General features: G+C 32.7%; 1 protein-coding gene across 4 annotated transcripts in view; it reads right to left on the minus strand.

The window, feature by feature from the left end:
* Window positions 1-14,781, minus strand: part of LOC130613860 (nucleoprotein TPR-like) — a 113,160-nt gene that overhangs the window by 23,618 nt on the left and 74,761 nt on the right. For all 4 annotated transcript variants that reach the window (XR_008975754.1, XM_057435217.1, XM_057435216.1 and 1 more), the window contains exons 25-34: window positions 9,688-9,876; window positions 9,222-9,322; window positions 8,478-8,868; window positions 7,992-8,198; window positions 7,183-7,341; window positions 5,919-6,305; window positions 5,330-5,393; window positions 3,879-4,113; window positions 1,914-2,026; window positions 1,351-1,738 (exon numbers count right to left, since the gene is read on the minus strand). Coding sequence is in view for 3 of the 4 variants with exons in the window: in XM_057435217.1 (XP_057291200.1) it covers window positions 1,351-1,738; window positions 1,914-2,026; window positions 3,879-4,113; window positions 5,330-5,393; window positions 5,919-6,305; window positions 7,183-7,341; window positions 7,992-8,198; window positions 8,478-8,868; window positions 9,222-9,322; window positions 9,688-9,876 (2,234 nt within the window). In the remaining variant the exon portion in view is untranslated. The remainder of the gene's footprint in view (window positions 1-1,350; window positions 1,739-1,913; window positions 2,027-3,878; window positions 4,114-5,329; window positions 5,394-5,918; window positions 6,306-7,182; window positions 7,342-7,991; window positions 8,199-8,477; window positions 8,869-9,221; window positions 9,323-9,687; window positions 9,877-14,781) is intronic.

Raw genomic sequence — 14,781 nt, forward strand, 5'->3', positions numbered from 1 at the left:
GTTTGCCTAGAAAAAAATCTTTGACTTGTTCCAAAATATCCATTGTGAGGGGGTTAGAACTAACATGTAAAGCACACTTTGTGTAGCAACTTACTGTCCAATAAAGATTAAGTCACAGGAAACTAATATTCGCAGAACCACTTGTACCCCTTTAGGTGAAAGTGTGCGAAGGCGGAATAAAGTTGTTATTGTTCGTCCCTAACAGATATTAAACCGATTTACCCAGGTCCCCTTAAAACATAAACTCGTAGTTAGAAAACTGCCAAATTCAAACATGAAATACTTTTCTGAGAAAGTAACAAAGTTTCAGATGAGGAAAAGTTTTCTAATAGCTTTCTGTGTAACAATGGAACAATAAAATGTGAATGCATTCAGGCAGGTAAAAAATATTAACAACGGGCACAGTAATTGAAAAAAATGCCAGCCTTTTGGACTTTTTTTCGTGCAAAAATTTTATGAATTTTATAAATATACATTTTTCTCTATATGGGCCAGGATTATACCTGAATATGCACACATGTATAATAATTGCTAATTTTGTAAATATTGGCAAGTCATCAAGCTATACATAAATACATAATTACTGCTTTCGTTAATGTATCAGGCTGGGGAAAATTCGATCGAGTGAATTTAAGGGGTCAGATACAGGTAGCTAGCATCACTCTTAAAGCTAGCTATGCACACACAAAAAGATGATTCATAAGTATTATTCCAGAAATATGTGGACACTTGTTCTGCGTACTTTATTCGTATTTAGTTAGTGAATTAGAGCTAAAGCTGTATCAAACTTGCCAGTTCAGTTAGTTAGCTATAAAGAATAATGTACATTAAATTTAGCTAGCAACTAATTAAGGTAATTAATAAAAACGTTAATCTGATAGTTCTTAATATAATAGTAAGTATTGGCTTTTAAGCCAAAAATCTAAACATACATAAAAGTATAGCTAGCCTTACTTCTTCGCAGCTTGCAAATTAGGGCTCTAAAGAAGTTGTATCAAATGTGTTCTAATATGTGAAAAACGTTACCTGTTTCAAAAGGATTACCTGTGGTACAATACACAAGTTTTCAGATATGTTTAAATGCATAAATATATAATTAGTGGCCAAATGTGCCGTTAAAGAAATCAAACAGTAGGTAAATCTGGAAACCAAAACCTCACTCTGCCCATACAGCACGAGCTAAAAGTCCTCCATAACTTGTTTCAGATAAAAATACTACATGACAAGAAAAACAAGAAACAATAGAATCCATCGGACCTTTTATTTGTCTGTACCAAATGGATAGACCCTATTGAATTTAAACAGAGATGTTCTTATTATACACTTAAAGTAACAACAAGGTCTACTTACAAAGCTGGTTCTTCATCAATGTTTGGCACGATATCTGTTACATCCACATCTCTTTCTTGTACCTGTACAGTAACTCGGGCCACAGGTGCCTTGAAAGAACGGTCAGCTGCAAGACGGCTGCTTGATGATGCAGCGCGGCCCTGTATCTCTGCCACTTGGGGGGAGACAGGAGCAGTAATAGGTAGAGCAGTAATCGGTAGAGCAGACACTGATGGAACAGGTGTGGGTGCTTGCACACTTTGAGTGACTGGTGTAGGACTGATCATGGCTGTTGGAGCAGCATGAGCAAGTGGGCGGATGCTCGCTGTAGGTGTGATGGTTTGTGGGTGAAATTTTGACACAGGTTGGTTTGGTGTGGCTGTAGGCCGTACAGTGGCGGTAAGTGGAGCTATGTAAGAAAATATCACAATAACATTTAACAATACTAAATTGATTAAATTCATTAGGTCATTCTGTAATGTATTTTTTAAAAATAATGTACTACACCCAAGATCTTTAAGATACACCATGTATCATGACACAAACAAACACACACTGCAAGAAAAAACAGAAAAGTACTTTACCAGATGATTCTATAGATGATGGTACTTCAGCTGATTTTGATGGATTTTGTGAAAGGGATTGGACTCTCGAAGTTTTTTGTTGAGTAGCAACATTTTTGAATTTTGAATTTTCCCTTCAAAAAGTAAAATAGTATATGAATCATCTCCAATTGCATTTCAAAATTGTTTGTTTCATAAAAAATACTTTATTGGCAAAAAAAATAATTCTGAAAAATAGACAAACAACGTGAAAGTCACGGTGAAGAATTACTGTATTCTCTCTATTTAACGCCCACTTTCTAATTAACGCCCATGACATGTTTTATGTAAAAGGGGTGCTTATTAGAATTTTACGCTTAAATCAAATAAAGACAAAATGTGTAAACGTTTAGTATATTTATAATATTTCAAGCAATAAGTAGACAGTTACAAAAGTTTTAAATCAAGAAAAATTCTGTAGTTTGATTTTTTTTTATGTTATAGGTCCAGCGTAACAATTTTTTTTTTCGCTTGTACGCTTGTTCTTGACATTTTTGACATTTTCTGTCATCAGTAATTTTAGACCTGTTAAGGGATGTGCATTTAAACTTTATTAATGCAAAAGTACTATAAAGGAGAATTGATTACCATATTTTTCTTGCCAAACGACACTTGCTTGCTTGTCCCAGACCTCTTAAATTTTTGCTGATGACCCTATAACTTGGGATCTGCACGTCGGTTTGCAATCAAATTTTGTGAGTAAACAAGGCCTATACAAGCTTACCCAGAAAATTTTATTGCAAACCAAATTGTGGAATCCGAGTTATGGGGTCATTGGAAAAAATTAGGAGGCCTGAAAAAAATATAGGAAAATCGACCACTTCGTTATTCGTATTTTTAAAATAAGAAATACATGTATTTTTCAAAATATGAAATTTGTATTCCTATTTTTAGAAATAAAAATTTTGTATTTCGTGTTTTCAATAATAGAAATTCAAATTTCGTAAACATTTGAAAATCATAAACTTTTATTTCTATTTCCTTGCTGCAATATAAAAAGACAAAACTGTTAAATAAAACAGATAAATATGAAGAGAACGATTTTTTTGTAAGAATTGGTTTCTACGAAAATGGTTTCACACAAAGCTTTATGTCGTAATCTATTTTACAGTCACAAACATAAGACTTTAGGAAGCTAAAACATCGCTGCATTTTGATTTACATATTGCTTTAAAATGATGAGAAAACAACTCTGCAAAACTTAAAATCATTGCATTTTGTTTTAATATGACGAGAAAATGACCCTGCAAAGTTTAAAAATCTCCGTATTTCATTCTAAAATGACAAGAAAATGACCCTGCGAAGCTTACAAATTGCCATATTTTGTTCTAAATTAATGAAAAATGTCCCTTTAAATCCCAAAAATCAACATATTTCATTAAAAAAAAAACACATTAAAAAAAACAAAGACACAGGGATACTAAAGTTGCACGTCGATGCATTGTGTTCTTAGATGATGAAAAATGACCCGCCCTATTTTGTTATCAAGTTATCAAAATAGGTAGCCTTATTTGTAAAATAGCTGAAGACAGAAGTTATCATTTCTTTCTAAAAAACTGCAACACACTCGTGTAAACCGTAAACATCAATGTATTGTGTTTCAAAATCAAGAAAACGGGATATGCCAAGCTAAAAAATAACACTGTACTTTAAACAAAACATATTGAAATTATTCAAAATTACTCTTTGTTATTTATAGAAATACGAATTCTGTATTTTTAAAAATATGTGCAATTTTAAAAAAACACGAAATTCGTATTTTGTGCTTTTTAAAAATACGAAATTTGTATTGTTTTAAAAATATGCTTTCAAAATAGAAGTGGTCAATGTTTCTAGAGAGCATCACAAATGTCAGTTCTAGGAACAACACGGTTATGGAACGTATTCAAAACCAGCACAATATATATATTATTTTAACAAAGGTTTTAGTAAAAACATCTGTCTTACTTCTTTTCCTGTACATCAATACGATTTTGCAACTCTTTCACTCTTTCAGTTAAAATTTCCTTTTCGTTCACCAACTCTTCGACTTGACTCTCAAGAGCATCGATTTTTAGTTCAAATTCTTCTTTTAGTGAATTAAGCAAGGTTGTTTGTTCTGTCAATGTTTCCTTTTGTTTTTTAAGTTCATCAACTTGTTTCTTGTAAGTGTCTGCTTCTCGTGCTTTTGCCTCTTTAATTCCTGGTGACAGGTAAAAGAAACATTCATTAAACCCTATTCCTGCTGGGCCTTTTAGGGGCTCCTTAATGCTGGTTGGGGGGGGGGGGGGGGGAGGAGCTGAACTTCTGCATGGGTCACTAGGGAACACCTGGAACCAAAATGGGACCAATTTCCTAAAACTGGGTCTACCCACCCATTTGGAACTGATGGGTTGGTGATGTCATCAAAACTTTCACACCTCGATATCTTCTTAACTGATTGTCAAAAACACATGATCTCATACATTACTTTAATCAGCATTGCAAGCTCTACACAATGAATTCAATGGCTGAGTAATTTTAGGACAAATATTTAATATTTCATTGCTCACTCTATGAAAATATTAACTGTCTTTTCTATTGTTTTTCTGTCTAAGTGGACTTTTTCACGAGTTAATTATTTATATAATATTGGTATGCCACCAGTTTATCAAAATAATAAAGTCAAAATAATTTTTTTAAAAAGATTTTAGAACCAATGTAAAATACTTGGATTGTTATTTTTAACTTGAATTTAAAATCAGCAGACAAAAGAATATGCACCACTGCTAATTAAATTAGTGATTGATAAATTCTTTTTACCTTGTTTTTTAAACCAATCACTTTTAAAATCACTTTTGAAATATTTTAAAACAATCACATTGTTTTAAATCAAAACAAACATGCTAAGGAAATTTTATTGTTGGCAAACCTGTTTTATTTTGGAAAAAAATAATTCAATATTAACATTTGGGTTTTTTTCCGAAGTGTCCATTGTATAGATACTTTCAAGTTGGCCCCTAGATAATAATGGGTGGAAATGCAGTAAGAAAAAACATGGTAAATATTTGCTTGCACTTAACGAAATCTATAAGGGTAGGTTTACAACTAAACAATTTTTCTCGGACACTGCTTGCTATATTTGTTACTAGAACAAGTCTTTTTGTTTTAATGTGGCCTGTTGAAAAAAACATCTTGCTAGCAAAGATCTTGATGTTTTTCAGGTAAAAAACATGTTTTTGGTTTTTAGTTCCCTAATTAATATTAATAATTTTTCACTCAAGGAAAGTGCTAATTAAACAACAACAAGCAAACGTCTAAAAATAAACAAGGCTTATCAAAGTGTACAGCTTTTTAAACATGCCATGACACTGAATGCATGCAACTAAACAAAGTCTAATAAAAATAAAACAATATAAATGGAATATAAAATGACTCACTTGTTAGGGATGTTATTTTATATTTTGCTGTTTTTAGCAGCTTGTTTTTTTCCTCTTTGTTTTCCTGTCAATAAAGCAAAATGATATGTGAGAAATAGAAGCGAAACATAAAGCTGCTAAAAGTGCCCAGTTGAGAGTACCTTTTCAATACTAAGCTCAGATTTTAAATCTTTTGTATTACTCGATCTTAAGTATTACTTTCTCTTTATTTTTGGGTATAAAAACATATATTTCAAGACAGCAGGTGTTTTCAGTTAATTTGATAGAATTTGTGCAATATAAAATATTCACCTTTTCAATACTAAGCTCAGATCTTAAATCTTACGTATTATTCGATCTTAAGTATTACTTTCCCTTTATTTTTGGGTATAAAAACATATTTCAAGACAGCAGGTGTTTTCAGTTAATTTGATAGAATTTGTGCAATATAAAATACTTACCTTTTCAATACTAAGCTCAGATCTTAAATCTTACGTATTACTCGATCTTAAGTATCACTTTCTCTTTATTTTTGGGTATAAAAACATATTTCAAGACAGCAGGTGTTTTCAGTTAATTTGATAGAATTTGTGCAATATAAAATATTTACCTTTTCCATACTAAGCTCAGATCTTAAATCTTCTATTTCTTTATTAACTCCAAGCAATTTTTTCTCTGCTTCTGTACTGCGAGATAATGTTTCTTGTTTAAATCTTGATTCTTTCTCTGTGTATGACTTGAGGTCGGCATCATATTTTGCTTGCAGATCAGCCAATTGTTTTGTCAAGTCTTCAATCATCTTAATATTTTCAGCTAAAGAGCTTTCTAATTTCTTCTTCTCATCTGTCTCCATACCTGCTGGTGTCGTTGATTGCGCACTAGGATCGATTGCTGAAGTTGTAGCGGTAAATATAGTAGTAAAATTAATTTGGTGTTCCGTAAGAAGCTTTTGCAACTTGTCAGATTGTGTTTTGTATTTTTTGGCCACTTTCCGTAACTATAACAAAGCATAAGGAATGTAAACATTGCATCATACTATACCAGCTTTCTGTTTAGTACGCATCTTGAATAAACAAAGCGAGGGAATGCATAAGGAAAAACTATAGTACATCTCTTGCAATTGTCTGAGATTAACTTTATTAAGTTTTGAGATAAATATACTTTGTAGTTAGTTTAGTTAAATTGATAGAATTTGTGCAATATAAAATATTTAAAAATTCAAATGATTATACACAATAAAAGGCGTTGATTCTTAAAAAAATGCTGGAAGTGACTTTGTTAAAACAAAACAAACTTTTTTTTATGTTTTGAAAGTATATTTCTTTGCGGTAAGAACCAGTGAACGTCATCCATCATCTTACAAATCAACAAAATATATAAAAACTCCTGACGTACATAGCTGTTACTAGCAAGAACTACATTATATTGTATCGTGTACAAGCATAAGTAATTCCCAAATGCTGTATAGTTACTAATTATCATTTGTAAACATATCCCAGGGATGTGTCACGAGATGTTAGCAACGCTCTAAAAGATGTTTCTTTAAAACACAATAGTTAAAGTTAAGCACAAAATAAAAAATATTTTAAAGCAGTTTATAACAGCATGTATCAATTACTTTGCAACACGTTATTGCTTTCAATAAAGCCTTCTTGCGTATAGAAATTTTTTACTGAAAATACAGCACAACAATTTAGCAAAAATTATGTCACTATTTCAATATTAACAGAATTGCCAAAAGCCATTTGTAACAGACTAGGAGTAGACAACACTGCTATGCTAAAAACATTGGGCAAAATCAAACTTGCAGAAGTATAAAAACGAAAATAATGAAAATTTGAATAATTTTGTATGACATAATGATAAATAAGCACCTGTTGGGATTCTGATGTTTTCTTCTGCATATTTTTCTTAATATCTTCAAGCTCCTTTTTTAATGTTGTAAGTTCTGTAGGTTCAGCCCCATTAGTTGTTGTAGTAGGTTTAGGAGACTTTGCAGCATTTAACTCAGTCTGCAAAGATGCAATCTTGTTCTGCAAAAATACAAAATACCTTTACTCTTTGTGTGGAATAAACTAGCAACACTTTTACGGAAGCTTGGAATTCACTTGCAGTAGTTGTAACGAATCCCTTTAGTTGGTCACAAAATTCACTATTTTATTCTTAATCACTAACTTAATTTTAAGAATCTATGTTCACGATTGAGGGTTGTCATCAATGAGAAAATTAAATTATTCAGTCTTTGGTTTAAAAAAAATCAACATAAAATTAACTTTTGAGTAACATTGCAGGGAAATAAATCCAGCAGTGAAATTAACTTTATGTGTTTGCAATAGGGCTTTTATGATAGTATTTCTCAACCAATCTAGTTTTTTGTTGTAATTTGTTGTTATATGGTTCGTTTTGTTTGCACAACAATCACAGTGGTAACAGTGTTGTTATGAGTAGGTTACAGTTATTTTCGTCCATAAACGTATACGAGAAAACTGATGCTATGTGCAATTATTATTTATTATTTCATTACAAACTGTCATATTCTGAAACAGAAATAAATTAACAAATTATTTCCCTTTTTAACTCTCTAACATGGGAAACCTGGTTTAGGGATTTATGTTTAATTTTAAAGCTTTAAATTTTAAAATTATTTTTTTTTAAAATTCAATAAACAACATATAAAAAAAACCTGGCTTTCTGTTTTTTCACTTCTTAGTTTTAACGATTCGCGTTTCAATACATCTAGCTGTTGTTTTGTTCTCTTCATGTCATCTTGCAATGCAATTATTGTTTTTTCATTTTGATTCTTTACAATCTGAAGCTTTTTTAGTTCCTCTGCTTCGGATTTGGTGTTTTGCGCCATTAACTGATTTGTGCGGTTGGTCCACCGATCAATCTGAAAAAGACACACAGACAAAACATACACTGAGGTAGAAGAAAAAAAGAACAGACAATTGATATTAAATATTTTGGTAAAGTCAGCTAAAATGCCTATACCAAATATGTTTTTTAAAAAATTGTTTGTTGCTTCTAATGAGAAGACCTTGAATTGCTGATCAAAATAATGTACAAAGTTCAGAAAAAAAATTTTCTAATCAAAAAACAAATAATAAAACACAGGCAGCTACACATTTTTCCTACGACTATCTACAGCCTAATATTAATACTCTAATACCTCTGCTTTTAAAGCAGTTTTCTCAGCCAACCATGAACTTTTTTCACTTTCTAATGCCTTTTTGCTTTCTTGGAGAGATTTCATATCTGCTGTCATGCTAGTAACCTTTTCCAACAATGTTTTGGCTTTTGTGACTTGTTCTGCTTTCTGTTGTTCTAAATCTTTGTTGAGAACTTCATACTCCTTCCCTTTTTTTACTTTTTCCATAATATCATTATGTTCCTCCTCTGTTAGCATTCTTCCTTTTGTTCTTTCAAGCTCCAATTCCAAGGCTGCCTTATTTTCATCAAGATCCCGCTGAAGATGCTCCGCACGTTGCCGATAACGCATGCTCTCTGTTTCACTGGCCTCAGCCTTAGTCTCAGCAATTTCTTTTTCACGACGAACAAACCTGTATAATGAATTTAAAATATTCACATTTAATCAGCCAGAGGGAACATTGCACTCAATTCTTAGGATTTTAAAAGCAACATGTTTTTTATTACAATTTTTCCTACAGATATTTATATGAGTAAACACAGAAATTCTTTTAATCACACATCCCTTTATTTTTTAGTTGTTTTTACAACTACAAATTAAAATTAAAAGCATTAAAGAATAAAAGTCAATTTTGCCTAAAATAGACAACATAACTACTAATGCTGCAGATTTGAACTAGATACAACTGTAAACAAAAAGAAGCTTAAAGCTGACTTAAGGATTTGAAGTGGGTTGATTTTATAATAAGAAGTCTACTAGCTTTACCGAAGTAGTTCATAGACTTCTTCAACTGATTTGTCTGATGAAGTTTCTTGGCCTTCATTGCCTCTTTCTTGCGATTTTGCTGATGCTAATTGAGCACTGAGCTGAAACACACACAAAAAAAGAGTTTTACAAACAGCAAAGAACGAATTTATTTACTTATTACTTACAACATGCAAATTAACAAAAATCACCATGATTTAAAAGGTAATATAGGACTTAAATAAGTTTTGCTTTCCAGACAACTTCCTTTGTCTAATGTTGAAGACATCAATAGAAATTAATAAGTTGTTACTACAAGACATATTTGCATATGCACTTAGTATGTAAAGAATCTATTTACATTAAAAAAACAGAAGTGCAGAATAACATCTATTATGGCTAACATCACTACCCTTGAAAAATTGAACTTGTTTTAAGTTATTACGTTATAGATATAACAGAGTGGTAGCTGTTAATAAACACAAACCTTCTCAACTTGGCCATGCAGAATAGCATTTTGATCAATTAAGTCTTTTCTCGTGGATTCACCTTTACGCAACTCCTTATTATGATGGCCCTTCATCTGAGTCATCAATTCCTCGTTATTCTTCAAAGTTCGTTTCATCTCAGTAAACTGTTCCTCCATTCCACCATACCGACTATTACTTGTATGCAACTAAACAAAAACACACACAAGATTTTAATTCAGTTGAATATCTGAAGTTTGAGTTTAAGTGGAGTTTAAATTGTCTTTATCCACACATGTCTCATTTATAGCATTGTATTTCAAACATAATATTTCAAAGTATAGTGAATTATTTAAGGACATGTTCTCCAAAACCCCTTATATTAAAGACAATATTTTCCTATATATACGGAGGGTGGCACTCAAGGGCTAAAATATGCTGATATCAGCAGCAAAAATCTGAAAATAATAAGGCAGGTTCTTCGACGTTGTTCTTCATGTTGGCTAGCGCTGAAACTTGTGAATGAGACACTACTGAACTTCGGGGTTGGAAGCTAAGGAATCATGGCTTGAAATTGAAGACAATGCAAAGAAATTCCATCAGTAGTGCAAGGGAAAGAAGAGAAGGTTTCAAACAATTTTTTTCATTGGATTTACAGGAATTTGAGGCACCCTACAATGAAAATTAAAGAACAGAAACACCTTTCTGATGTCTGATGATGACCCTTTCTGATGTCTGATGATGAGGGATGGTCACATCTGGATAACATTCATTTTCTGATTTTAAGCTACCTAGTACCATCCGAACACTCCAGGGGCACATTTGTCATCAAATAATTAAGTGATAAAGTGAAAGTAATTATATCCATTTTTTTTAAGTAGTTAGCTACATAAAAGATTTTTTTTCTAACACCTTTGTATTTATAAGACATAAAATTTAGATTAAATATTTAGCACTGTGCCTTAGAAGCACTTTCTCTGAGCTGGATAAGGTATTTGGTCGTAAAACTAGGACACATTTTATCTGTCTGAATTATTTTAATCCTCAGAATCACTTTTAATGTTTTCTGTACATGTAGCTTGTCAAAATTGGTATGGTGTCAGAAACAGTTTATCGGTGTCTCTGAAAATGGCTAAATTCAGGAACTCAGAAACTATGATAGTATTAAAATGGTCTAAAAACATATAACACTAAGTGTCAAGTCATTATTTTAACTTTTATTGAAGTAATAGGACTTTTACTTGCAAAGCATAGTTTTTCATACTGCTGACACCAAATTGGCTGCTGGGACTAATCGGTTTGAAATTAATTTATAATATTTTGATAAAAAACTTTTACTCTTCACATGTTTTATTTTCCTGCAAAGTTGTTGCATAGCTTATATGACAATAAGGTAAGAACGAAAAATTTACACACTCTACAGGGCATTGGTTTTAAACCTAAAAAATTCTCAGCAAGAAATTTAAATAATTATAAATCGCAAAATCGCAAAAGTTTATCTTGAAAAACTGTAATCTATATTATAATACCCGTATACGTCTGTCCGTCTGTCCGTCTGTCTGTCACGCAAAATAATAGCTTAGCTGCGCAAGTAGCGAAACGCACTCAATGCGTTATAAAAAGGCCTGGCGAACCCGTGGATTTTTCCACAGGCTAATTTTAGATAATGCGAAAGTAATCTTGATAAAATTTTTCTGATGTTCTTTTATAAAGAAATATTTCATATTACCCATATGGGGTAACTTAATGAACAATGAAACTTCCCACGGGTGTTCTCAAATTCAGCTACGCAAACGTACATCCAGGATGATCAGGAATCGAAATTGTATGGAAATAAATGCTTAATCTCAAACACCATACCCACAAGCAATGATTTGATTTTCATATAAAACCCACACACTTTGAACTTGTCAATGTTCACAAGGGACTTAGGATCTTAGGATATTTGGTTAGATTCAAAATCTCAAGCTGTGACAATTTATTGCTGACATCAGCATGGCCTATTTTTCAATTTCCTGGACCTTTTTGAGATGTCACGTTATTTGATCCGTTTCGATCCACAAATTGTTAGCTTGAGTTCATCCTCATCGAAATAAGTTAAAAAGTCCTTTTTGTGGGTTAAAGGTGACTTTTAAGATTTCTACAAACTCATTTTCTTAAGTTTATAGCGAGACATGGGAAGCCTGAGCTTCATAGGGCCGTGTATTTACCATCTAAAAACAACATGCAGCGTTGATTAAGTTTCGTATGTCCATGTTTTGGTAATTTTAAAACGAAATACAACGATTTTTAAGCTTCAACAGAATGTTTTCTCTTCATTTTAAAACAAAGTATATTGACTTTTTATATTCTCTTAGAAGAAAATAGGGCTCTCATAGAACGAAAGAGTGATTTTTAAGATTCGAAGGAACGTTTTCACATTATTTTAGTACAAAATGTGGTGATTTTAAGCTTCGTAGATCGTTTTCTCATTAACTTAGAACGAAATAAAGCATTTATTATCTTCGAAGGGACGCTCTTTTGTTATTCTAGAACAAGATATATGTGAATTTTTAAGTTCTGTAGAGTCTCTTTCTCTTCACCTTCTTTTTCTAAGTTGTTGTTTACGAATTTCAAATTTCTATTTTTAAACATTTTAGGAGGTTGCTGTGCATCAAGAGTCTGTTGCAAGTCTTCTGTTGTTATCATTGTTTTGGAATGTAATCAACCAAGCGCATAAAATTGCTTAACTTAAAGGGAACCAGAGGCATAAAATGATGTTGGACTTATATTATAGAGCCTAAAAAGTTGGTTCACAAGTCTGACCGACATGCAGATCCCAAGTTATGTGGTCGTCAGCAAAAATGAAGAGGCCTGGGATGAGCAAACGAGTATCATTTTGGCAAAAAAATTATATATTAATCAATTCACCTTGTTAACCTACTGCTCGTGTTTAGACAGTAAAACTAATTACAAGTATTAGATGGGGTTTTAGTTCTGTTTGGTGCAGATCTGATACATTGGTACAACGTTGCGTTGCTGTTGTGTTGCTGTTGTGTTTAATGATTGTTGCGTTACACTCAAGTCAGAGCTACAATGATTATCAGGTTAGTCACATATTTCACCTTTTAACACTGGTAGCAGAGGGTGTACTAACCTGTTAAAGATGGCACACTACAAAGCCCACCGACACTTGGTGATAACACTGATATGTGTTAAGAGAACTGGAAAAAAATGGCAATTATTTACTTCGCTGGAGAAGAAGAAGCAGGCACCTACTATTTTTTGACTTTGACTGGTCAAGCACGAGAAGCAATTTTAGAGATGGAACTTGAAGTGTTAAGTTCTGATGATGGTATTAAGGAACTCGTGAAGAAGTTAGACTCCTTGTATCTTAAGGACTCGCACCATTCAGCTTATGAAGCATATGAAAAGATTGAAAATGTTGTAGACCTTCATCAATGACAATGAATGATTATATTATTGAGTTTGAAAGACTATACAACAAGCTCAAGAATTACGATATGGAATTACCTGAAGGAGTTTTAGCTTATCGTTTCATTAACAGTTCAAATATTTCGAAAAGTCATAAGCAGCTTATTAGAGCGACTTTGACAGAACTAAAATACACCAAAGCCAAAGAGCAGCTAAAAAGATTTTTTATGATCCTTCAAATTTTATGACTGGTCAAGGTAGTGATATCAAAATCGAGAAGACTGAAGACATTTACTATGGAGCTACCTACAGACAAAATAAAACCCAAAGTCGATTTAGAGACAACAGAAGAACATATACCCGAAGATTTGCAGATGAGAATAGAAGATTGAACTCATTAGATAGAAATAGTGAGCCTAGTAGATGTGCTATCTGTGGATCAGTTTTTAACTGGGCAAAGTCATGCTCAGATACACGTCAGGGACAGGAAAACAAAACAAAACAAGCACCAGATGAAGTTCAGGTAACCCTTATTGAAGAATGCATGACAAATCTTGTTGGAGAAACTTTAAGCATGGCGACACTTGACTCTGGGTGTACCAAAACATTTGGTGGCGAAGAATGGTTGCAATGTTATCTGAACACATTGAATGATGGAAAGTCTGTGATTGAAAAAAAAAGTGCAACAATATTCAAGTTTGGAAGTGGTAAACATGTGACATCTGTTAAAAATGTCACCTTACCTATGATAATTGCTGGACGAAGCGAGATGTTATCCACAGATTTGGTATAGATACCATTACCCTTATTGCTAAGCAAGGAAGCTATGAAAAAGGCAAACACTAGAATAGACTTTGCCAACGATAAAATAATTATCTTCAACACAGAGATACCAGTTTCTTTCAGTTCCTATGGTCATTACTGTATTCCGATAGGAAGAGTTGGAAGGTTCGAAGAAGGAGACATTAAAGAAGAAGCACTTGCGATATGTAATGTTTTACAACAGAAAACAGCACTGCAGAAGAAGGCTGCTGCATTCAAACTTCATCGACAGTTTAGTCATCCTAATAGTTTAAGACTAAAACAGTTGCTGATAGATGCAAATATTAATGATGCTGAGATCTTTAATCATCTTGATGAGCTTGAGCATTCATGCCAAATTTGTTTGAAATTCAAAAAGCCAAAGCCAACCCCGATTGTAGGTTTTCCAATGGCAAGACGATTCAATGAAACAGTAGCATTAGATCTGAAAGAATGGTCAGATTCACCAAAGGTTTGGTTTTTGCATTTAGTTACCATTTTACTCGCTACAGTACTTCGTGCGTCATCAAAACAAAAAGGAAAGAAGAAATAATCAAACGAATCTTTCAAATATGGATTTCCATATTTGGTTCTGCTAAAAACTTTCTTGTCGATAACGACGGAGAATGTGCAAATGAGGATTTTGTATCGATGTGTGAAAATGCCAACATCAGAATATGCACAATAGCTGCAGAAAGCCCTTGGAGCAACGGTTTGGTGGAAAGACATAATGCTATTCTAGGTTATAATGTTAGCAAGATGATGGAGGATAAAGTCACAGTCGATTTGGACATGGCAGTAGCCTGGTCAGTGAGCGCAAAAAATTCCCTGAAAAATGTCAATGGCTACAGACCAAACCAACTTGTTTATGGATTCAACCAAAATCTTCCGAACTGCGA

This window comes from Hydractinia symbiolongicarpus, chromosome 11 (assembly GCF_029227915.1).
Source record: "Hydractinia symbiolongicarpus strain clone_291-10 chromosome 11, HSymV2.1, whole genome shotgun sequence".
Lineage (NCBI taxonomy): Eukaryota > Metazoa > Cnidaria > Hydrozoa > Anthoathecata > Hydractiniidae > Hydractinia > Hydractinia symbiolongicarpus.